Source organism: Netta rufina, assembly GCF_964035555.1.
Source record: "Netta rufina genome assembly, chromosome: 17".
Taxonomy (NCBI): domain Eukaryota; kingdom Metazoa; phylum Chordata; class Aves; order Anseriformes; family Anatidae; genus Netta; species Netta rufina.
The window spans coordinates 5,702,829-5,728,516 of record NC_140141.1 but is presented as its reverse complement, the minus strand read 5'-3'; the positions used below and the strand labels follow the sequence as shown (position 1 = coordinate 5,728,516).

The 25,688-nt window shown below is 37.7% G+C and overlaps 1 protein-coding gene across 1 annotated transcript in view; it reads right to left on the bottom strand.

The window, feature by feature from the left end:
• The window catches only part of PPIL2 (peptidylprolyl isomerase like 2), a 72,156-nt gene that overhangs the window by 28,136 nt on the left and 18,332 nt on the right, over positions 1 to 25,688 (bottom strand). Inside the window, exons 7-12 of the mRNA XM_084297358.1 lie at positions 25,382 to 25,473; positions 24,729 to 24,818; positions 16,236 to 16,311; positions 14,712 to 14,872; positions 13,053 to 13,128; positions 11,727 to 11,833 (exon numbers count right to left, since the gene is read on the bottom strand). Of these exons, the coding sequence (XP_084153484.1) occupies positions 11,727 to 11,833; positions 13,053 to 13,128; positions 14,712 to 14,872; positions 16,236 to 16,311; positions 24,729 to 24,818; positions 25,382 to 25,473 (602 nt within the window). The remainder of the gene's footprint in view (positions 1 to 11,726; positions 11,834 to 13,052; positions 13,129 to 14,711; positions 14,873 to 16,235; positions 16,312 to 24,728; positions 24,819 to 25,381; positions 25,474 to 25,688) is intronic.

Sequence of the window (25,688 nt, the reverse complement as noted above, 5' to 3'; positions counted from 1 at the left end):
AATCATTCTCACCACTGTTTAACACTGAAATGTCCCTTAATTATCCAAACAAACGTTACCCTCCTACATGGCATCTGAAATTCTTTTATAATGATTCCTTCCTAATTACTCTACAAAGATATAGATGACAGTTGTCAGCTACCATAACCGGGAAAATAAACAGGTTCTAATGCAATCTTACACCAACTATAATCTCAGATTTCCTTTATACTTCATTTCTCAGTTATAACGGTAATGGTTTATGGTAGAACGACACTAAGACATGTACTTTGGTAGCATCCCAAGGGCAACTTGTAAGAAGACATATTCCATAAAAACTGTTTCAAGCAATAGGAGAATTTCCTATTGATTCAATGTTTATATTGCAAATTTGGAAACTTTTATTTGAACTGGACACATATCCATGAAAATAATCTTTCTACATAACTTTTCAAGTAAAATTAAATCCCTGAAGAATCATTTGTCAGTGTGTGTTTCCCTTATAAGACCACATTGTAACAACCTTGATCCTACAGTAGTGCTATTAGTTAGCACTCATGAAAAATGTCAGTAAGGATAAAAATAAGATTAAAAATTTTCTTTATGAATCAGAAATGGAATCAGCAGCTTTTAGCCTAAGGCACTTTATCTCTTGAGAGCCAAACAGTCTTTGCAGAGAGAGACATAGTTAATAAGTTCTCTGGGGGGAATACAGCAACCTGTAATTAATTTTTTAAGAAAAATGAAATCAGGCAAAAGACTAAGTCCCTTAGGGATATATACCAAACTGTTTTAAACTTGCATAAAGTTGATAACCCAATACAGTTTTCCTATTTATTTTCAATACTTGATTTGTAAAATATACATTAAAAAATGGACTTAGTAATGTGTTTTTCCATGCAGGACCTGTGCTGACCCTTCTTTCTAAATTGTTTTCTAGTTATTATATCTTTTCCCAGAAACAGGTTTTTCAAGTGCAACTGCAGAAATATTTTGTGTACATGCAATAATCATTTCACCGCAAGGTTTTCTTTAAATAATTGCCACCAAATTGGTTCCCATGGTCACCTCATGCATCATACAGATACATTTGGCAGGTAAACAGTTCCTTAGCAACATTACCATTACCTTTTGTGGTGCTTTTGAGTAGAGACACAAATAAAAAGGTTTGCATTCAATCAGTAATAAACCCCAGTTTCAGTCATGCAGTCAATCTAGAATATCTGGCTCAGATTATCTGATTTATTCAAAGCATTAATGTTCTTGCCAAATCTCACACTGCCAAGCACATTTCAAGGACTGTTTTAAGCAGCATCCTGTCCAAAGCAGAAGGGCTTGAGGTTCCTGGGGAAGGTGTAGAACGAAGTTGTGTTCTGCACTGACCATGTAAACACAATTGTCTTTGAAGTCTTTGTTCCAACTACAAAGGCTGATGAGAAATATATGTAAACAAACCTGACTTTGTTACACGAGTGTAAGATCTTGCGGAAGATGTCAGACTCACAGTCTTGGAATGCAAACCTGTCTACTTTTTCAGAAACTTCCTCCACACCACCTGCCTCACACAATTTCTCAAGGAGGAAGGGATGGCTAAGACACCTAGAAATGTGGTAAGTGCAGCAGACAATGCCACTTTTTTGTTGGCTCATTAGTGACAATGGACTCCAGGCTCTCCTTTTACTTCTGGCTGTTCTTGTCTCAAATCAACAGGAACAGTTAGCTTCTCCCTCTATTCTTTTTACATTAATCAGGAAATTACGTACATTATTTTATTCTCCTATGACTTGGACATATATGTAAGACAGTCAGGGCGAAAACACCACCTTATTTTGTAATCTTTTTGATTCAAAAGCCAGTAACAGAAAGAAAAGTTAGGTTGTAAATCTACTGCAATGGTTTCTTGGAAGGCTGCAGTGATAGTCCCATGAAGGCAAACAAAAAAATTGCAGAAAGCTGAAGAATATGGCAGGACGACCCTGAGAAATCCTCCTTTTCTTTGGTCAAGATAGGACGACAAAAGTAAACATGGCTCTGCATGATGTCCTTCAACTTAAAGACAATTCTATTCTCTACAAGTGACAAACATTAAGAAAAAAATATTTTTATCCTGTTCCCACTTCATTCCCCATTTATTTTGAAGATGCCATATAACTGTACTTCAGTTGTTGAAAACTCATGCCCAAGACAAACACTAAAATTTTAATAAACCCTTAGAGACAGGAATGCAGAAGAATGCTTATCACACAGGAAGACCCAAATGCTGTGCCTGGCTCACAGACGGGCATATAATGGGGGTAACAACCCAGTGGTTTTCTAGTAATGCTTACATCTCCCTTTAACTAACACACTTAGGGGGTAACTTGACATGGAAACATCAGCACTCTACCAGTCACTAAACCTAGACAAATTTCGGAATTAAAAAGATTGCTACTCAGAGTGACCATGCAAACACAATAGTGACAAGAGACAGATTGTGAAATCATGGAAAAGGGGAAATACTGAAAAAAGGTATATAAAATTTAAAAAGAAACTCTTCCTTTGCTATAGTTTCCTTTGTGCCAGCAAGGATTGTTACAAACCAGGCAAAATTCACCTCTCCCGCTGCAACCCAAGACCAGAGGGGTAAGACAAACCAAGCCAGATCACTATCTGATTCTCACTTTGCATCCCTCCTTTCTCATCTGTTGAAATGGGTCATCACATTTGTAAAAGTTGGCTTAACTCAGAATTTGTATTGGACAGATGAAAGGCCAACCAGAAGTAGACTAAAAACCTGTGGCACCCCTGTTGCCAAGGTACAGGAGATGGGAAAAAAGAGGAGCTTCTGAGTTGTTGCTATGACTGCAAGGAAGAAGGCTTTACCATGTGAAGAGCTAATCATTTCAAAATGCTTCATCCCTTGAGGATCTGCATGAACCTTACAGAGAAATTTCACACTAAGCATTCAGAAGCTGTCATTTGCACATCTGTATAATTTCCTTGTGCTAATTCCACTTCCCTTTTATTTCTTTTTGTCTCTCTAAATTGGATGAACTGTTGTAGTTGCACTAAAACACAGAGCCTTGTCCATTAACCCTATGCTTCAAAGCAAAAATAATCTGCAATAATGAAAAGCTGATTCCTCATGAATTGAAATTGCATTCTACAGCCTTCATCTTATCACACAAAAGCCAGAATCCTGCTATTAAGAGGCATGAACTAGTGATGGAAATTTCTAAGGCTTCAAACTAAGCTTATTTTATTTTTTCCTTACATAGATCTCCTTTGGCAGATTTTCTGTTGCTTTAGTCCATTTACATACATGCTCTTTAACCTTTTTTTTTTTTTTTTTAAAAAACAACAACAACAACAACAAAAAACAACAAAACTCTAAAGCATTTTCACTCTTCATTCTAGCTCTTCTAGAATGAAGATTTCTAATGCATGAACCATAAAGAGTTGATATAGTAAGGCTTAAACTCAGTTCTCCCCATCTCCCCACTCCTCTCAATATGCAATCCCCACAGCCTCAGTCCCTGAGTAACAAACTCACCCTAATAAAAGCTGGGCTTTATTTAGGGCTTAGTCAGAGACAGCGTTATAACCGTAATAAAGCAGCAGTTTCAGGAATCACCATCTATCAGGTGCAAGCATCTGCTTCCTCCACTAACTCACAGAAAAAAAATTGGACATACAAATGGTTTTAGTGCATTTCAATACAAAACACTGTACCAGAAGACAGATTAGGCTACCTACCCCATTTCACTTTCAAATAGACTATGAGCACACTCAATTTGTCTCAGAGCAAGAGGGACAAGAAAATCTAAAACTCCACAGAGCCCGCTGCAAAAGCTTGGGGAGAATTCCAGTGTGGGAACTCAAAACATTTCTCCTGCAGGAGGATTCATGATTGTAGACCCTGATATCACCCCCTGCCACTTCTACTTTCCTTTAAAACACTTCCCCAGCACATGAGAGGGATTGATCTGGTGACAGGTTATGGTGACAAACAACAGCTGCCTGCTGTGGTTCAAATCAAAGAAGATGCTGTTCATGTACGAGAGACCAGTCTTCTCAATCTGATCATGCACTGAGCAAACACATTCAGATCAATTTGTGATCAGAAGAGCACAGATCCAATGAGATAGGAAAGATGAAAGCATCAGGGCACTGTGGGGTAAAACACTTGGCTAGACTCGTTAAAAAAAACACTTGGCTAGACTCGTTAAAATTAAAACAAGAATCAGAACAAGCAAAGTATGCCTCAGGTAAAAGATTGTTGACTTCATAGCAATCATTTGCCTATTTTACTACCTCAAAGTTTTCTAAGAACAAACGGCAGAATTCTTGCATTCTCATTATACAGAAACCTACTATAATTTAATTAGCTGTTTAGCAATCTAACAGATTGCTAAATTTCACTTTTCAGAAGCACTTTTCAGTTCTGACATTAATGATACTACTGAAAACTTTTCCAAAGTCTAAGTAAGATGTTTAGCTTAGACAAGATGCCAATAAAAAAATGACATACTCCATTCCCACCTCCTGACTTTTTTGCAAGTAGGGACAATCAATCAGTTTAGCTGAGAACAATTCAAGTTAAACAGGGCATCTAATTCACTCATCTAATTTGTCAACGTTAACTGCTAGCTCTCCAGAGGCAGCGCCGTCATTCCGAGCCGCAGTCATTACTTTCCCTCTAACTTATTTATTGTAGTAGTAGAAAAGAAAACAATCCTTTCCCCCTCAAATCTGTAAGTCACAGGAGGGTTGAGGAGCTTGTCAGACAGTGCAGTGCAAGGCTGGGCACCAGCAAATACGACAGCATCACTAAGTACAGCTAAAATGAGGACCCAACTTTAATTGCTTGAGTAACCTCCAACAGCTGTAAAGTTTGGAGTATCGCAGGTCCCACAGCGGCTCTCTGGCATTTCTTCAGTCTGCAACTGGCACATAAATTCTGCATTTTAAGAAGATGCACCTCATAACCACTTCCACACTAGACGGCAAAGCTCTGGTAGCTGTCAGCCTCCCAAGGTCACCCTGCTCTCATCACAAGAGCCAAGGTACAAACAAGAAACATGTCACAGGAAGATGAAGAGCAGCAGCTGTGTAACTCCAAACCGCCTACCTCATCCTCAGGTTTGGGATCACTAAGTGGCAGACGCAGCTGGTATGGGACTCCTGCACCGTCAAATGTCAAAAAGCAAAACAGAATCCAATAACGATCAATTCCCTCTACCAGATCCAGCTTGCCAGGGATGCTGGGGAAGTAGAAAGGTCCAAATGTGTAAAACATATTCCCAGTTACCCAAGTGCAGAAGCTGCCAGGAAACCATGCAAAGAAAGCCAACGTCAGCCACGGTGCACAGACAGGTACACAGGGAATTGGATAAACGCCTTCCTCATTTCCACGTTGAATGGCCCATTCTGGCAATGGGGCTCCTATGCCCTTCACTGCTGCAAAACAGAGCCGAGGAGAAGTGAAAGATGGTAGCACACAGGTAAAGCATTTCCTGTCCGTATCTCACAAGAAAATGTTTCTCCTATTTCACGCATAGGTGTCGTGTCCCTTAAGTTAAGAATAATTTAAATACTAGTTTCTAGCCTCTTAAGAACAACCAAAAAACAATCTGCTAATCAATATTGCTGCACAGGGCCATTCAACTACCAGCCACAAAGAGCACCAGATCTGTCTGCCATTGTAGCACTTTGAGGTAAAAACACACCAGGAAATAAAAACATCCTCTCTAACAAACATTTTTATCTGACTGTTCTACTGGAAGAGGACAGTTTTGTTTGTTTTTAGCTTCTGTTGACAAGAACGTTCAAAGCTGAAACTTGCAGCTCTTTCTACAATGACATATTTTGTTGAAAAAAAAAAAAAAATGAAATAAGCTATTTACAACCATGCCAAAAACACCGTACTTCACCCCTATGAGCATATGACTGCGTGAACATGACACTGGTAAAACAGCAGCCAGATATTTGCCAAAGACAGCTGGCACAAATCGAGTTAGAATGGACATTTAAATTGGAGGGAAAATGAGAGATTCAGGAAGACTGGGGGACCTCGTCATGCAAGAAGGTCAAAGGATTTTTTAAGGAACTCACTTCTTTCCCACTGGAAATGGAAAAGAAGTTTACAGGCTTCTGATCTTTGGATCAGTCCCTCACACAAAAGGACAGATGATTTCAAAGAACAGGGGCTAGATTACACATTTATAGATCAGAGACATGTTTAATAGGTCAGAGGGCCTCAAAAGATTAAAACATCACTGTCTGTAGAATAATGGCTTCTTCAGATAGTTATGCCAAGACATCATCATTAAGTAGAGTTTGCCAGGTCCTAAAACCTCAAAAAGCATTTGTGGAGCGCTTGACAGAGCTCTGAAATCCATCTCACATTCTTCTTTGTTATGCCAACTTGCCCTTAAAACTTAAAGTATTAAATCAGAGAGACACAAGGGAATTAACAAAAACTGCCATGGCAGTTAAGGATTAGTATTCAATTACCTCTATCACATATGTTTAGCCACCAGATCATTACTGCATCGTGATCATTTGTATGAGAACTTAAAATGGAGAAGGGAGATAGTACACAAAACAACCAAACAATACAATGAAAGTAAAAATAAGTCTCTGTACCCAAATTAGCCACATGACGTAGCCACATCATACAGCACCCCAGTGGCAAAGGCACAGAATTCAGGCTGTTCCAGCTCCTAGTTCTCCAATCTATCTATCACACCACACTGCTTTTCTGTTTCCACTTCCATGTCAGTTTGACTTTTTCTGCAGGATAAAGCTTCCACCCTGGCTTAGGAGGTTGCTTCACCATCTACAAGGCATAACTTCATCAATATAGTCACTAATAGAGCAGAATACAACACAGATGATGTAGATGGCTGTTCCCAGAAGCATCCCAATTAAAACAGCTAAAAGAACTTGAGATTAGAAGAATCACCATAAATAAAATACAATAAATCCAGCCACATTCATTGCCTTTCATCAACTATTTCTTCATCACTTATTTGTCTGGCTGTGTATAAGACAAGAGCTGAAAGAAAAGCACGTTGGATGTGTTAAATCTTCTGTATTAGTCATAACTACTTCTGGCAAGTAGAATTTTGTAAATTTGTTTCCAATTAGTATATACAACAAATGTTGGTTATGCCCAGCTGAACTCAAGCTTCCTGGAAAATGTCCTAACAAATGGCCATCTGATTACGTCCCCATCAGGGGGAACATACTGTATCTGAACAAGACGACTGGGAGAAAAACAAATGGTCATAAAGAGCAACACGCACACCACTGTGGTGCAAAGAGAAGAGAGAGCAGTAGTGTACCTTTGCTCATTTGAGGCAAAAACTCAAACAGATAGGAAAAAACAAAACAAAACAAAACAACAACAACAACAAAAAAAACAGCTTATCTTCCAAAGTCTCTATTGCCTTTTTCTCAGGTCAGTGACTTACACCACACATCATCTTTTTGGAACCTAACTGAAGTTTTCCGGTGCTCTGAACAAGTGATTTCAAACACAGAAAATACCTGGATTCCAGTCCTATCTCGTGCTCTTCTTCTGTATCCTGTCACAAGCTAACTGATGACTTCAATCACACTGCAGCACTGATTTCCTACCCTGGATCAATACTAAACTTTTCTTGATTAGACTTTTGGTACTAGGAAGAATCTCATCACTATCAATCTTACTGATTGGTACCTTAAAGTACTAGTGTACGAAGATCCCTCCATTTATTTTTAAACAAAGGTGTCCACATGTACATATAAACCGAACTCCAGACAATTCGTACTGCCACGTCACTCACAAAAAAGGGGAAAACTGCTTCTGCTCCAAAGAGAACTCAGAACAGAAGAACTGGGGACAGAGAGCAGGAATCCAAGTGGCAGTGTACTAAAGACAAAATTGATACTGGGCAGACTTCAGCAGCAGTGCAGACCACTCTGAGGAGAACTGCAAGAATATTTTGTTTAAATAGACACCCCATAGCCATGAAAATACAACTGAAGACTCCAAAGTAGACATCACTCTATGACAGAAGTATGACACTTGTTGTTCTCTATTTCAGCAAACTTCACCTCAGAAATGTCTATTTAAATCTTGCCCATAAGACTATTTTAAAATGTAATTTGAATGTTATATGTCCTACCTCTGGACAAAGGTATTCATTTATCATATTTATATAGCAACTTCAGAATCAACCTTCCTAAAGCATTTCACAATCATGTATTTGCAGAACTCTGCAATGAAAACCACTGCTAGGATGGCTTCCATAATAACCTGGGCACAGGATGTCATTCAGCAATTACAAGAAGGAACCTGTGGTTAGGTCGAGGCAACAACCAGTCTGAGAGTGCTCAGTTATTGTTTTTTAACAAAACAAAACAAAACAAAACAAAAAAAAAAAGAAAGAAAGAAAAAAAAGGAAAAAAAGGGAAGCTAAGCACCACTATAACATAGCTCATAAATCATACACTTGCTCCTGCACTTGCATTGATCGAGAGAGTGAGAGTAGATACATGAATTCCCCAAACCATACACATTTTGGCTGATTTCAAACAGTAAAGACAGCCTAATACTGCTATCAACTCTCTTATTCCCCCTTGTAGCACAGAATCTCATGTTGAATCCACTGGCCCCAAATCTGCTGATGGTCTGAGAGGGTATCAGTACAGTGCCTTAGGCTGAAATCTGTTCCTCACTCCTTTCCCTTCGGAAAAGCTGAGGTCCTACCCATACCAACTACACTGAAAGATTGCAAAGGCTGAAAAGTCATGCACCAAAAAGCCCATGCAACATTAATTTGGGCAGGCATTATGATACAGTCCAGCTCCCTCAGACTGCATTCAAGGGGCTTAGCTACTTGGTCAAACAGTGCCTTACCAAGACTCTACACTTCTGCAGAAAATTGAAATCCTGCATATGATTTCTTTCCCCTACAGAATTCCAAATTCTTCCCAGAACTGGTTCAGCTTGTGCACTGAATCAGGCAGGAGAGCAGATTAACAAGAAACATCACATGATGAAATAATTAACACTATTGCAGTGCATATTCACAAGCAGAGTGAACTGAGTATTTGAAGGCCTTGATTTTGGGATTTCCCTATTTTCTGTGTCTGTCCTTGCCATCACAATAGTTCTGCTGTAACTGATCCATATATATGTGTGCAACTTATTTATGTATTATGCACTTGCAAGATGTTTGCTCTATTCTGCACTGTGCTAGCTTACATGCCTAACCTCAGTGTGATTCAGGAAAAACAAAATTAGAAGCACAAGCTCCTTATATAGTAAAGGAAACATCTCCAGGAAGAACTGATTTAATAGACCTCAGATGATGACCTAAAGTGGATGTTGTGAAAAGCTCCTTAAAGCAGCAAGTTTTTCCTACCTATTCTAAATATATATCTTCTTCCTCAGTTAAGCCAAAGGTCTGCTTAATTCACACAGATTTAATCAACACAAAGAAATGAAAGAAACAGATGGCTAGAGACCAATGTTCAAGCAGGTTCAGTAGTGCAAAATACTGCACACTTCCAATATGTACATGAGGAAGCACTGTGTGAAAGGGAAATGAATAGGGATTTAGCTGGGAAAAAAAAGAAAACACAACGGATATCATACAAGAAGCTTTTAATGGGCATTTGAGCCTGGGTCCTCAGGACTGAGTGATACTGTTCACACGTGTGACCAAAGAAACCACGCTGATAAGAATAGCTGCAGCCAGCCTGCACTAGCCAGGAGCCAGTTTCAGAACATATGGCAAAACAAATGAGTCAATGCAATCTGCTCATTCTGCTGCTTCCCCCAAATATTGCTGTATTAACATCCTCTGCTTTTTGCCTTATTACATAGTGTTACTATTTAGGAGCATGGAAAACACCTGTATGGATGACAGAGGTCTACAGAATTACTAGCATGATACATTTTTGTGGAAATTCTCATATTGTTTGCACAGATCAGCTTTAGTTGTTTACATGTACCTTGCTCCTTGCTTTTAGGGAGAAAGGAAGAGAAAGGAAAGCTGGCAGGACTGTCCTGGTTGCTCATTTTCCTTACCCACAGCTGCACACATGGTTAGGCAAAAAGGATGCATTCTCCCAGTGCATCTCTGGATTCCACACTAAGCACCCCAGCTCCCAGCCAGCATCACTGTCTTTAGTTCTGTGAGGTCCATGACAAGAAGATCCACCATTTAAACCCCAAAACATCTACATTCAGACCTATAATTTCTCAAGCTAAAAATCTCAGTAAGCAATTGAAGGTTTGGGATTTTTGCATTAAAAACACTTTCCTTTTATAGATGTGTCTGTACAAAGAAATAACCAAAAACACCAGCAGTGTCTGAGACATCAGTGTTGCCACAACCTGTCTGTCTAGCATGAGTCTTACCATGTTCAGTATTGTAAGAGCCACAGATTTCTTGAAGAATCAAACTGTATTGACTATAAGGAAACTCTAGTACACTGTTTTTTAAATGAATCTCTACCTCTTAAAGGCAAAGGAAAGACATTTGAAAACTTGAACCTTAAATACTGAGACAGCAGGAGATAAAAACATATTGCATGGTTTTTGTTTAAGTTTGTTCTCTAAGGTCCAGGATTTAAAAACAAATCTAAACATTTCTGATGATCTTAACCAGGAGTATTCAAATTGATTGCTCTCAGTTTCACCAAGGTTCTTTTCCTGTTTCTGCCAGTAACCTGCTGTGTAACCTTGGATTATTCTTCCTTCTCCGTACTCTTCCTTCTTTTTTTCCTCTTTGCCTTCCTTATCCAGTTACTGTTTGAGTCCCTATAATCTTGATCTTTTGAAGCTCTCAACAGGTACCATATGTTGTAAATTGCTCCACTAAAACTCATGAGCATGCTTATGCATGCAGTAGTATAATATATAAAATTATACATGTATGTATACATATTACAATAGATAGCCCAGTCCAGACACCTACTGAACATGGATGCAACACAGACATTACACAGAATTCACGTGTTTGAGTAGGTATTGATGAAGCAGAATGGAACAGTTCTATGAAAGATATCTACGTAATTTGACTTCCATAATTTGATGTACAAATTCTAAACAGATTTTGCCATTTCACTCTTATGAGCTTGTTGAGAGAAAGAGCGGGACTGGCAAAGTGGGGTACTTAAAATTGTACTTGACAGTTGCTAAAATCAAGAAATAAAAAGCTAAAATCATTGAAGCTAGGTTGTTTGCACAAGGGTATAGGTAAGGTACCAGCAAAAGAGATGAGACCACAATGCTGGTCTTGAGTCTCTTTTGTTCTTAAAGAGAACTTCCACTCAAAAACTGAAAGGGAAGCATCCAAAAATCCCTGCTTTACTTAAAAGTGATCCCCTTCCACACCCTCAAAAGATGCAAAATTTGTTCAACCATTTTTTAACCATGAACTTGCAGGAGATAATTTTAAAACTCTTCACATCTACCCCTCAAGAGGTAACCTCTGTTCATTTCATGCCATCTCTTCTAAGTAAACAGCAGCAAAGGAAGTACATCTACTCTTGCAACAATTCCCTGGCTCTCTGAATCTCCTAGAGTATTTTGCTTGAAAGATGAAACTCCAAACACGCCAAAATCACTGTGAGTTAATTACTTACCTGTATCTATTAAAACTACGCACTGCTCCTATCCCTGGACATTTTCATTGCTAGCTCTGACATCTCTCTACATCTAGATGTACATGTACATTAGAAGATTTAGCCTATGGGGCATACAGTACCATGTCACAGTGTAGCTCCAAGTTTAAGTCTCCTTTGTTAGTGTGGAGTCGTACATAGCCCTTCTTCTTCACATATTTGTATCTTACAACATCTTCATCAATAGCAGCTGTAACAATGCAAAAAAGGCAATAATTAGTTCTCTGGAAGTTTATTCACTGATCAGCAAAAAAATTACTAAATTCTACTGTCTGACCTTTTTCCTCTGGAATACTGGGTCTTTGGCGATTGCACTCGACAATTTATTTACGATAATCTCACATTAATCTCTGTGCAAAACACTTTCCATTACAGAAAGCCACCAGCTCCTTGAGAGCCAACAATATCATCTGTATTTTTAAGTCACAAAAAACATTCAATATCACATACTATAATTTTCAAGTAATGTCTACCAATCATGAACATTACTTTGAAACCAAACTGGTTCTTGTCAAACTTGGAAGCCAAGCAGGTAGTCATCAGTCAACCACAAATTGCTGACATATGAGAACCTACCCAGATCTGAAAACAAATAAAGCTAAATTACTGGAAACTTTACTGGAAAGTCAAATGAAAGGATCAATCTAGAATGTTTCTACTTCCATTGTGTCAAAATGTCCAGTAAGTCAAATACTTTCAACACCCAAAGATTCACCTGCAAATCATTGCAATTCAACAAGGAATTGAACCTGTTAGACATGCAGTTTTGGCAAACACGTTCAATCTTTGCCAAAGTGTGTGACACACTTTTGCATTTTAGTGCCAAAAGACAGATTTCTTTCTTCAACTGGGAATACTAACTGCTCAGCTGTTTAATCAATGTTCAAACTGAATACATTCTACAGATTTATGTTGAGGCTAGAAAATGAAATAAAAACTTTATATTATTAAACTGCATTTTTGTGTAGAAAATAACTTTGAAAAGCAGGAAATCAAAGGCTATCACCACAAAATTTGCCATGATTCTAACCAATACCAGGTTATATCAAAAAGGTAGTAAAGATTTTGTATGAAATTTGAGGAGAGATTATACTTCTCTGCTAACTTAGGTAAGTGGATACACCATTTTGTGGTCCCTGGTCATAGGGGTCATCATCCCCTCATTACTTTCAGTTCAACATAAGTAATTGCCATTCAGAAGATGAAGCCAATTCAAAACTGCTTCATTATTTTCAGAATGAGCTTATGTGAAAGTACGGATATATCTGCTCAAGGAATACATTTCCAAGGCATTGTTACCGGCCAATTATCAATGCATTCCTTCAGTCCCCATAAATGTATGTGTGCTTGGGAGCACTCATTAAAACTGGAAAGTAAATTAACAGCTTGTAGATAGGTAATTCTGGTACCTGCTTCATGGGTAGTTTCAGGCACCATTGCAGTGGAGGTGAAGGAAGCACTTACTGCTCCAGTGGAATAGTGAGCCTGTTCGCAGAGGAAAAAGCAAGAGAAAAAGATATTAGCTATTACAATTTATCCATTTAAGAAACTAGATAAGCACTAGATACCATATAAGCACTGAAAACACACAAATATCATTTATTTCATCCTTCTGAAGGCAGACTTTCTGCTCTTTCTTCTTCTTACAGGAAGAAACAAATATCCAATGTAGGGATATTTCTCCATCTGTTACCCATAACATTTCCTCGATGAAACTCTAGTTAAGGCTGCCCAGGCACTGAGCTGAAGGGGCTTATTGCCTCCACAATGATTTAATACATTATTATGCAAAGATTTTATTATTAGAATTTATTTGTGTGTCCACAGGTAGAGATATGAAAGCAGTACTGCTGGCAAGACATCTGTAAAATTCTCCAACATTGCTGAGTAAGTGGAAGGAAAATCCAGTGAACCACAGAGACGCTGCAGAGGAAAACAAACCAACCCCCTCCCACACACAGGCCCTTCTGCATGCAGAGGCACTGTCCTATGGCTCTATTTTGAACTTTGTGATTCTTCTACAGAAAGAAAATGTGAACATTACATGTGGATTTTATAGTAAATTAGAAAGACCTAATAAACCCAGAGATACTTTTAGTGACTCTGGGGTAAGGACTGGTAGAGAATGTATGTGCAAGTCACAGGCCAATACTCTGTCCATCAGGTTACACCACATGCTGTGCAAGTTTATAGTTAACCCATCCACACGATTAGCTAATAATCTGACTCTCCAACATATGTAGAGTTCATCATTGCTTCTTATCTCTTTCTTTTTCTCCCGGAATATTTTCTTTTCCTATAATGCTATGCATCCTGAAAATGGGGCAAACGTGATCCTACTCATACGTCACATATGTTCACTAACTAAACTACAAATAAGCCTCCTCATAAAAAGCCATATGCTGCATTACTATTCATTTTCATGTAAGTATAATCAAAGCATGGAGACACATACATCCCAGAATTATTAAAGAAAAATACCCTGTCTTGCTCATTTCAAACATCCTTTGATGTAGGAAATCTAGATGCAGATGAATGCTCCTTTTGACAGCCATGAACACACACTAACGTGCACCTGGAAGAACATTCTTTAAAATATTTCACTAAAAATCCTGCACTACATTGGAAAAAAAGGTGAAGCAGCTGTAGTTGATTTATGTATTTGCCCACACCAGAAATGATTCACTTGCACTGCCCCTAAGGTGTGTTCTCTCTGCCAATAACTGCAGGAAGCAATGATAAACAAATTTAGAGCAAGAGACTGCAACCTGGGAAGAAAGGTTCTGCCAACACATACATCATAACCACATCAGAAAGATTCCTCCTTCTTCTTGTGCTCCGTTTCTAAAACGTTTAGGTTCATTTATAATGATTTAACAAAGAGAAATTCATTGACACATATAACATATTTCTAAGAATCCCAATGTGATTTTTATACCTTCATCTGTGAAAAACTTCCACGTAACAGAAATATAAGAAGTGTCTGTTTATACTGTGATATGGCATCCAAGCCAAAAAACATTTATTACTTCTTCAACAGTGCTAAAGTGTAAGTTAAGTCAACTTACTGCATTCAGCTTATCCACTTTCTTCTTTTCAGGAGCCTTCATAGTAGCTGCTAGAATATCATCACCTTTGAACTCCTTATAGAGCTCCAGTAAAGTCTCTCGTGTCTCAGCATTTGTATTTTTCAAATAGTAAGATGGATCTAATTTTGCTTTTTCTTCATCTATATAAGACAAAATCATTCAGAATTAAAAGACAAATTCTATATTGTTCTCATCCCTATTACTACACACCTGGTCATACAAAAATCTTCCAGTTATTTTTACTTTTTTTTTTTTTTTAATAGCCTAATAACTATGTTTATTCCTGCAGAAACAGTAACAAGTAACAATGCATAACACTAAAGACAGGATAACCTGAAATATGACACAATAAATGCCAATATGATGATATATAAGAAAAGAAAAATCAACTTCAAATCAATTACTGCAAAAATTTATTTGAGACCACTGCAATTGATCCAAGTTCATACAAGTCTAACCAAATTATTTCTATAGAACAATGAAGAGAAGATATAGTTGGGTGCCATATAAATTTCTGTCCTTTGTCTCTGTACTAAATGACCAAGTCTGTGACGCAAAAATCCCAGAATCAGACCTTTAATGAGACACCAGGGATAGGAGGCTGGTGGAGTAGACTGTAGAATTTCATTAATTATATTTTTTAAAGAAGTTTCACTTGTTCTCTGTGTTGGCATGCCTAGTATTTGCTGATAACGAAATATTCCATCTCTGAGATATTACCCTCCAAAAATAAGTGGTTAATACAGTTGCTGGCTTGCAGAATTAGTAGCTTTAAAGAGATGAGCACAGTAAGACTCAGAAAAACACACCATGCTTAGAAACAGCAATTACACCTCACTAGAAACAGTTCTAAAGGAAACCCCAAGGACACTGGACAGATTTTTTCCCTTCGACTACAGAACATTAGCAGATATCATTAAGCATTTAGTTATCAAAGAATCACAAAACGATTGTGAAGCAAATTCCTTAGTTGTGATATCCACAAAGAAAAACAGAAAAGACATTTTTGATTGAAATAATTTGAGAAACATATATATCAATCTTTAACTTGGAAGACATATTGTTATTCAGACAGAAGGATGAACACCACATTGTTGATACAGTTAAATGTATGAAACAGCACCTAGCACACAGCAGATGAGAACAACCTACAAGAAGATGTAGGTTTCTTTGTCTTGGTTCTGGTACTGGCTATTAGATTTTTTGGCAAATTATTTTTTCTCCTCGTCTCAATTCTCTCTCATCTACTTTCTCTTCAAGGACATAGAAAACTTCCTGTGTCTGTGCAGAACCCAGAGACAGTTAATGATTTCTCAAGGAATCATGTCTTTGTTTCAAAATTTATCAACTCTTTTTGATGTGAAAGGGACAATTTGAAAATGTTTCCAAGAAGCTTTCAAAGCTACCATCAGCCTCCAAGGAATACTCATCCATAAAAATGCAGTCTTTAGAATTTGCATATTTGAGCTGGTGTTTTCTCACCTACCTTCAATTCATCCTTACCTGGATCAATTATTTTTATGTTGTTCTTAACATGAAAGAAGTTAGAGACATTGAATTTATCCAAGTTTGTTGGATCCTGAAAACAACAATTTAAAAAAAAACAAAAAACATCAGAGAGCTTCATGGGCACCCATTTCACACAACAGATCAGTTTGAAGGATAGTCACCACCATAATAAACCAACAGGGAGACAGAATAAATACCATATTCTCCAAACCACAGAAAGAATGAAAAAATATACAATTTCTTAAAACAATTAACCCCAACAGGTAACAGCAATGAGCATATATAGTATGCTCCTCAGAGAGTCTGGAATTCAGTCCCAAACACATTACACACATTTTGCCTACAGAAGTTGCTAACAATCCCAAGATGAGTCTACCCTATACTAGTGAGAAGACAGATTGAGCAGCTGAAATCCCCTGATTCTTTCCTTCATTCTGTGGTTTGGTATAACATCTAAGCAAATTCACATTACCTATCTCCTATTTATAAGCGTGCCTGATTTACACATGCTCTGTGAACTTTTGTAATTTATTTAAAAATACAAATAATAATACAAATAATAATACAAATAAACTTTTGAGCAAGTCTTTGCAGTCAGACCTGTGGGTTTTTTATAGCGAAATCCGTGCTTACACAATTACTTTAAAATATAAACAAAATAATAAAAATGAAAACAAAAGTGCTATTATGAAATCTCTGTTCAATGACCACTCAAGATAAAAAGCAAAAATACACAGCCCATTAATTGTAAATCTTTACACTATCTCTAGGCAAATTTCTACACAACCTTGACCCTTTGTTAGAGAGTGAGAAGAGGAATGCTTACTGATGATCTAGGTTACATTATACTATTACTAAACAGTTCTTAATCCTTCCTCTTACAGTGACTTCAAGGGCTTTTCCTCGAGTTCCTCTGTGGCACAGAAAGGTCAAAACACCAACTTAGGAATTTCTGGAAGTTCCATTTTTACAGAAAACAATTCAAAATCTAAACTATCTTAATAATATGCTACAGCTGTTAGCTCAAGATAAAAATATTGCAACATGCTATGCATAGGACTAAAATACTGACACAAATAGTATTATCCCAAATAAATTTAACAAAGCATCTCAACCCACCCCTGTTGTTAAGAAGTTCTGACAATTCCATCTCTGCTCAAAGTAATGATTAATACAAGCAGAGCTAGTAGCTTCATCACTTACTAAATGATCTAATTATGCCTTTCATTCATCCCTGAAATTGTATGCTTCCACCAGAGAGTACATTTTTAGTTTTAGTGCTGGTAGTAAAACTAAAACACGTTTATAAAATCAAGCTGTGCTAGTCTGCACCCCAATGATGACCTCCTGGCTTTCTTTTGTTCCCTTTACCAATCACCACGTATGTAATCATTTTCCATTGTTAGCTGCCCCACTATACCCGCTCTGACAGATCTTCATCTAGACACGGGCAGCCAAAAAATGGATATTTTGTCTTGCAGTAGAAACAGATCATCTTTAAATAAATCTACTAAGGAACAGGAAATTTGGACATGTTCCTTCAAACATTTTTATATCCTCTGAGCATTTTTACATCCTCTGACTCCTGCGCTCAGGCATATTTCTTATTTTGTGTCAATAAAAGTAAGCTCATCCTCACATACACTTTTATGTACGTATGAACAGAGATAATTCCAGCCTTGCTCTCTGACAGTAAACGAGATGCACGGAGAAAGTCAGGACAAAGGGCTCAGCGTGTTTCCAGAAGACACAGCCCGCCTCCTCCCAGGCATTCTGCACTAATCACAAACTGCTGCTTCCACTGACAGAAATCATCGCCTTGCACAGAAATGTGCCACCACTAAAGATGAAGAAAAGAAGACTGCTTCTCCTTTCCAGGAAAGTGAGAAAATAATCCACGTATTAATATTAATGCAGACAAATGGATTTATAGCAATCCACATTTCTGCCATTCATGGCAAAGCTGAAGGGCAAGACTGACTCCTGAAAGAGGCTGCTCAGGAGGTACAGACGAGAGGGGAGGGAGGGCAGGAGACAGCAGTAAAGATGAAGCAGATAACAACCGTACTATGTTCCTCTAAATAAAGCTTCTAGATTTACTGATTTATACTTTGTTCAAAAATAAATAAAAGTATACTGTAATTACCACCGCCTTAAGAAACCAAGTGTTTGTGCTCAGGGTAGTGTGACTCAGATTAGTTCAAACTGTTTCACAGCCACAATTCATTCAGATGTTTACTGCTTTAACTAGTCTAATTGCTGGCATTGAGCAACTCAGTAAAAATGTTTATATTCTCCCTCCCTGCAAGGTATTTCTCAGGGCTCTCCAAATCTCCACTGGCCTCTCCACAGGCAACTCGCCCATCGTGGTGAGGGTGCTGAAGCCCACAGCGCAGCCTCCTCTCCTTGCACACCACAGCTGTCCCGCTGGGACACCCGGGACACCCCCAAACCACCAGGACAGGACCAAGACCAAGGTCCTAAGCCCTATTCTTCATCACATTCAGATGGGCTGCCACGATAAAAGGTTTGATTCACAGCATTTTCCTTTGTTCTCCTGACTCCACAAACCAGGAGTCTCACCACACGCTGAGAAGGCAGACAGCCCGAATGCCTCTTCCAGAACCAGGTTTGCTCTGTCAGTGGAAAACAAAACACGAAACAGTTCCTCAGGTTGAAATCTGTGTGTCATCTTACAGAGAGCAAGTGGCAGGCTGGCTTCTCCTTGTAAAATACAGCACTGGGATACACTAGAAGCTTAATTACGACTAGATAAATGTGCATACTGAACGTGACAGAACTGCACTAAATGTTAACTTAAACACAAGATACCATTTGCTCCTACTGTCCCCAGGAGCAGAGCACATCTGACCAGCCCAACCTGCCCGCAGGGCTCACAAACCATTTCCTTACTGATAGCAAAGGTTCCTACAACACAAGATATGCATCTTTCAGGTAGCTTTAGATAAATTTGCAAAGTGCACGTTTTTTTCTTCACTCAAGGAAGAAAACCGTCTAAACACTTATAATTAGCCTGCCAAATTCCTCTTGTTGCATCGCTGACAGTTACTGGGCACACGATCACGACAGTCTAAGCATGACTGGCATGCCGACCCCACAGTGATGGCAGCCTGATGTACCTGCCTCGTCAACGCCTTGAGTTCTGCTGAACCAGCGGCCTCTCCTGTTCCTCTCCTGCTCGCTGAGAGGCCAGCCTCACTGGGGACAGAGCTCCCATGATTAAGGCCTAAAAGCCACAGGCCTAAAGAAATAAGTTCTGTGTAAGTGCACAGAAACCAGAAGGTAAGATGAACTTTGAAGAATAAGCTGGCCTACTTTTGTTTGGTTAAAAATACGTACTCAAATTAGCAGGGGAACAGTCCCAGGGTTTTTCTTATTGAGGCTACAAACAATAAATTGAAGTTTAGCAAATTACTAACACAGATCTAGACATCAAAGGGTTGCTAACAATCACAACTATTTAGAATCTCATATTTTATGTCCTCAGAGCTCAGATTTCAGGAAAACAATCTCCAGTTTTATTCCACTGTTTTTTTCTTCTATTATTTTTTGATTTCAATTTATGGAAACAGCTGAAACCCCATCTATCTGAAGCACCATACATACAAGCCCCCAAAAGAGCAGGTCAAAACCAGCACAGTTTTAGATCATGTGATTTCTTAGAGGCCTGATTCCTCTCTTACCATTCAGCTAGCTACGCCATTTACTGATTTACCACCAGGAATGTTACTGTCAAATGACAAAATTTACAAGTATTAAACCCACATTACCTTCCTTGATAAAGCCAGATTCCAGGCATGTTAAACTTAAGAGAAGCTTTCAACGTGTTTTAATAAAATGACAAGACTGCTTTCCTAACAATATCCAGGTGTCATTTAAATTTGAAAACTGTGTTTGTGGATAAAGGCATTCAGCCCAAGCAGACAGCATCCCCCTTGGCTGCAAGCAGCCTTGGACACTCAAAGGCTTTGCCTAGACTAGAGAATGAGATGGGAGAACACCTATAGCTTTGGATTTTCACTCCAGATCGGGGCCATATTGACCCTCTTACCCTGTTAGCTATGAACAAGCAGCTCACGCAGACCACAGCCCAATGTGCCATGTCACTGCCAGCCACTCTGCACATGCATTCGTGCAGAATTTGTTCTCAAAGAGCCCTCACGCACAAGGGAGAGAAAGGCTGCTCTGACCTTCTGTCACACACAGCGAATGAGAAAGAGCTCAGGAGTGAAATATCAATTAACAGTGTGCAGCTCAGCTACCTCCAACTTAGTTCATTAGTTATGCTTCCTGCCACAAATGCCAATGGTGTTTAACAGCTTGTCAGGAACCTTGTCTTGTCCATGGCTGATTAGGTTGAACAGAAACGGTAAAATCGACATAAGGAAGCATGTAACAGTACTTGCTTTTTCTTGCCTTTTTTTTTTTTTTTTTTTTAAACCAGGAACAAACCTTAAAGACAATTTCAAGGTGAAATGATGAACAGCAACGTTATCCGAATAGGAAGCAGAAAAGGGAGGTAAGGACACTGCAAACAAGCTTCAACAATACCAGCCTTCCTATCACAGATACCCTGTCCCTACAGATCTCTAATTGCTTTACATCATATCTTACCCATTAAGTAGAACCAATAAGTCTTGAAGTATTTGACCTGTCTATCATCTGAAAGCACATTTATGACATTTGCAAGGAATGCTATGATGTTAGGATAAGCTGATCATCATTGAAGGTAAAAGTACAAATGCATTTAGAGTTAAGAGAAACATGAACAAATTATATCAACAATACTCCATTTAGACAAGAAATGAATAAGTGCATTTGAGAGGAAAAAATATCTGAAATACTGATAGTAAAGGGAAAGAACTCCCAAAAAAGTAACAGCTGCGCTGTAGAAGATGGAAAGCTTGACCAGAGTTTGTGACAAGATCACACACTTAAGAAAAAGAAAATACAGCTTGGGGGTAAAGAGCTTCAGTCTAAAAGAAAAAAACACAAAACCAATCATACTAAGCCTGATGGAGTACACGAAGGGTTTCATGTGTAATAATATCATGTGTACTATTGTCTTTGTCAGCAAGATATTAAACCAGAATCCATGACATCTTTTGCCTGAATAACTACGTCCAAGTTTATGTCAGAGTGAATTCCAATTTTGATAATTTATCTTGCACACCAGGATATGGCATTATTCTTTACCTCCTGCCCTGAGCGGCTTGAAAACATTGCCATAGGTTGATGAAAAACTGCCATGCTATGCCCCAGGACATTTGCATTTCAACAGGGAACAAAGCAATTTCTACATTTGTAAGTGCAGGAAGCATTCTGGACTCCTTTGCAAACAGAAGTGTATCATAAGATATTGTTTCTGATGATTAAAGACGTGATTTTTAAGTTGCAGATCCAAAATAAGTTGTCTTTTTTAACATGTAAACTTAAAAGCAAAAGGACAAAATAACTACCGCTAAAAATGAAAGAGTCCAGCTGAGATGCTGCTCACCAATAAAGATAACAGAGATGGGTTGTGATTAGTGTTTGAACAGTCAGAATGGAACAAAAAGAATTTTATGCAATTATCTCTTTTCTGGAAAAAGCTTTTTTTTTTTTTTTTAATTACATACATTAGGAGACAGAGGTCAAGTTTGAGGTCAATTGCTATTCTGGTGACAGAACATCCCTAGCAGCTGTAGGATTGCCCTTTCTGTATTAATAAGGAAAAATGTGATCGCACAAATAATCTGTAAATGTACATTGTTCAGATTTTCCATTTATCAAGTTGTATTTCACTACCAAACACAGGTACCCCATCTGCTTCCTAGGACATTCAGAGTCAGACTCTGGAAATGCTATTTTCTATTGCTAAACACACCTATTACAGACAGTCCTATTCAGCTGTTATTTGCAAAGCAAGGAATGTTTTTATAGCAACTTCCTTTACATCTACCTTTCTGACAAACAGCAGGGTCAGTGTTACCAACTCACTCTCAGTTCCAGCTCTCTCAGATAGCACAATATTCAATTGACATGGGGGAATGGGAAAACAGCAAAGTGATACATTTCAACACAGAATTGAAAGATGGTTTTTTTTTTTTTTCTTTTTTTTTTTTTTTTTTTTTCATAAAAGCAGGATTTGTTATAGAGCTCTAGAGCCACAAATTGAAACACAACAGATTGCAGTCACGAACTCTGGCTAAGAAACAAAGCCACAGGTGGCAGAGCTTGGCAGTGTGAAGCCACCACACTGCCTACAGTGCCGTCAACAAGAGAACTTAGAAAGGGGACACTGGTCTGTCTTTTAACAATTTATGTGAAGGAAACACTATGAGAAAATAACAACAAGTTCCTACACCATGTATACACAACAATTTTAATGCCCAGGCCAGTCATCCTGCTTTGGGTTGCATTCTGCGCTCAACTAAGCGAGCTGGGGTAGGGCAGCATTTGAGTAGAATGAGGAAAAGATTAGGTATAGCTGCAGGTTTCAGTGGGTGCTGTGAAGTGCTCTAGGAGGCAAAATGGCCAGAATTGCTTCCAGTTCAATCCCAAAGCTGGCGATGGCTTTACTTCTAATCTAATCTGAGAAGAATATACCACACGACTGTACAATACAGAGGTGTAGTTAACACCAATCTATAATGAGCATTTTACTAGAGATACACAAATCTATTCATGCTCTACGAGCATCAACCTAAACGAATGTGTGAGAGGTACAGGAACGTGTGGCAGTGACCTCTGTTAGCAGTTAATGGACATATTACTCCAAGCAAAAAGAAACCCAACATGTCAAGAAGTGAATGAAGATGGAAAATATGGATAAAAATGCAAACAAGTAACATCAAAATTTTTGTTAGTTACTGCATTTTGAGACTTAGCTTATGTTTGCTTTTATGAAAAATAAAGCTAGGCATGTAACAGCAACGCACTCTTTATATATACATTCAATTCCAACCCTACAAAGCATACCAAAATATTTTTAAATGAATGCACATTTCAATTATTTGTTCAAAATCATTTGGTTTTCCATACTGATACATAGAAATATTTTTTGTTCACTCATGTTGTCATTTTTCACTGTTCCAAATCCATTAGCAACAAGGCAGTTACATTCAAACAACATTCTGTTGGGAGTTTTCAATATGAAACACTATGTTTTTTGCATTCCTTGGATTAAAAACATTTTACTTTGTAGCATTAGCTTGAACAGTCATAAATCCCAAAGGGAACAGGGGGAAAAATATTTATAAACATGCTGTTCAACACCGGGGAGTAGGGAAGAAGGGATACATTTCATTCACATTTAGACATAAACGAAAAATATTTTTCTATTCAAATTAAAACGTATTAGTCTTGGTTAGTGGCAATTATCTGCTCATGAGGGATGCATACTGACTCATGACTCCAGTAATAATAACACTTTATTTTTTTTCCCTATCTTGAAATCTTGCAAAGTTAAAAATGCTTGCATTTAAACAAGCTTTAGATCCTCTTATACTAAATTTCATCTGTAAATAAGTATTTTTAGATCTCTAAGATACTTCTGTACATTTTTACATTTACAATGCTGTTTTTCATTTAGGTTATGATATTATTAAAAATCAGTTAAAGACCAACAAAGGAATCTATTAAAAATAAACACACACAAAAACACAACATTCTAAGCAAGCACATAAAATCCTGTGGTTTGTTGCTTAATTACATTTAGGGAAACAGTATGTAAAAAGTGCTTTTCTGATGCTTTGACTGTTTTAGGTATCTTCAGAAGATTTATATGGACAATCAACTTCAGTCCTAATGTAAAGTCTTCTACAAATAAATTTCCTAGAGTCTGTATACACTAAATTATAAAAAAAACGTTTCCTTTGGTAAGGAAGACCATGTAGTGTCATCTGTCTAGAGCCAAAGATGATTTGGGATGTATCTTTCCCTTTCTTCTATTCAGTCTTTTCCTAATGTAATTCTGTTAAGTCTCACTGTAAATCAGTGGTGTCACAACAATTTTTCAGGTAAGATTAGGAGAAAAAAATCCTACTCCACAACCTTATGCATGTTTATATAACCAAAATATATTATATATTCTTGTATTCAGAGACAATGAAACAGTGTGCAACCGCAAAAACATTTGTTAAAATTCACATTTTTACATTGTATCATAGACTTTTTGTGCACCCTTCATTTTTTTCTTCATTTTATAAAGTTTAGCAGTCTACTTATCTACAAGGCACACAGAAATCACTGTAGAGATTAGTCAAGCTTTATGTTATATGGCATCTTTGTGGCTCATCTGGATAACAAAGAAAACAGAGTAATTCTTTTTCTACCCTTTTCCAAGCCACAAATACAGAGCAGCATTTCTCTGTTCATTTATTCTATATTCATGCTGTAACACTGGACATAATAGCATTTCATTATCTGGAAAAAAAAAAAAAAAAAAAAAGTAGTATGAGACATGTAATGGAGAGAAAAGTTTACCTGCAGTGTCACAATGTCTTGCCGAGTGAAGGGCTCATCAGTCAAGAGATCTTTGTAGCTCTTTGGTTTTATGTTCAGCTGCTCAACTGCCTAATGGCCACGTGAAAGATACAGATATTAAAAACTGAATTATAATGTGTAAATATTACAAGTAAATATATGACACCACTCAAACCTTAAAGGACCATTGAGAAAGAAAACAATTTCATATTAATTCTCAAATGGCAGCTGCAATGTTTTCATTGTATACTTTAACAGATGAAAAGCCATTTAATCCCTACAAAATTTAAACAGCTTTGCATTCTGACTTAATAACAATAATAAAAAAAGAACCTTGCAATCTCAATGTCCTAGGTATACACACATGATTTTAACCAAATTCATCATAAAAGTACCATCATAAACTTGCAATATTCTAGGTTAAGTATTTTACAGATGGTATAAGACAGACAGCTTTAACAAGGGGTCAACATCTCCCCCACTGTTACCACAAGTCAGACAACAATTTGTGAAGCTGGTCCATCTCCTAGTACTTAATTTCCTTGGCTGTAAAACAAGAATGAAACCTACCTACCTTTCTAAAGCTTTTTGTGATCATCTATGAAATGCATCAAATATAAAATACTAATTGCAAAATGCAACAAACAACTTACCTCATAGGCAAACACATTCCCAGTTGTCTTGATGGCCACAATATGGGAGTTATTGGTGAATACAGTAAACAGCACGGGACAGTGGTATTTACCTGATGGAGAGGAAAAAAGCTTTAATTTAGCATGAAACCCTTGCAACTAGTTTGAAATTGATATTTTCTGTTATTTCTGTGAAGGATATTGACATTCCTTTTTGATATAAAGTGTAAATTCTGTGTGTTTTAATAGTGTTTTAACTATGCTTTGATTTTTCAGTGCCTTTCATTTTTCAGTGAAAATGAACTTTTGAAATCTACTGCCCTTAATG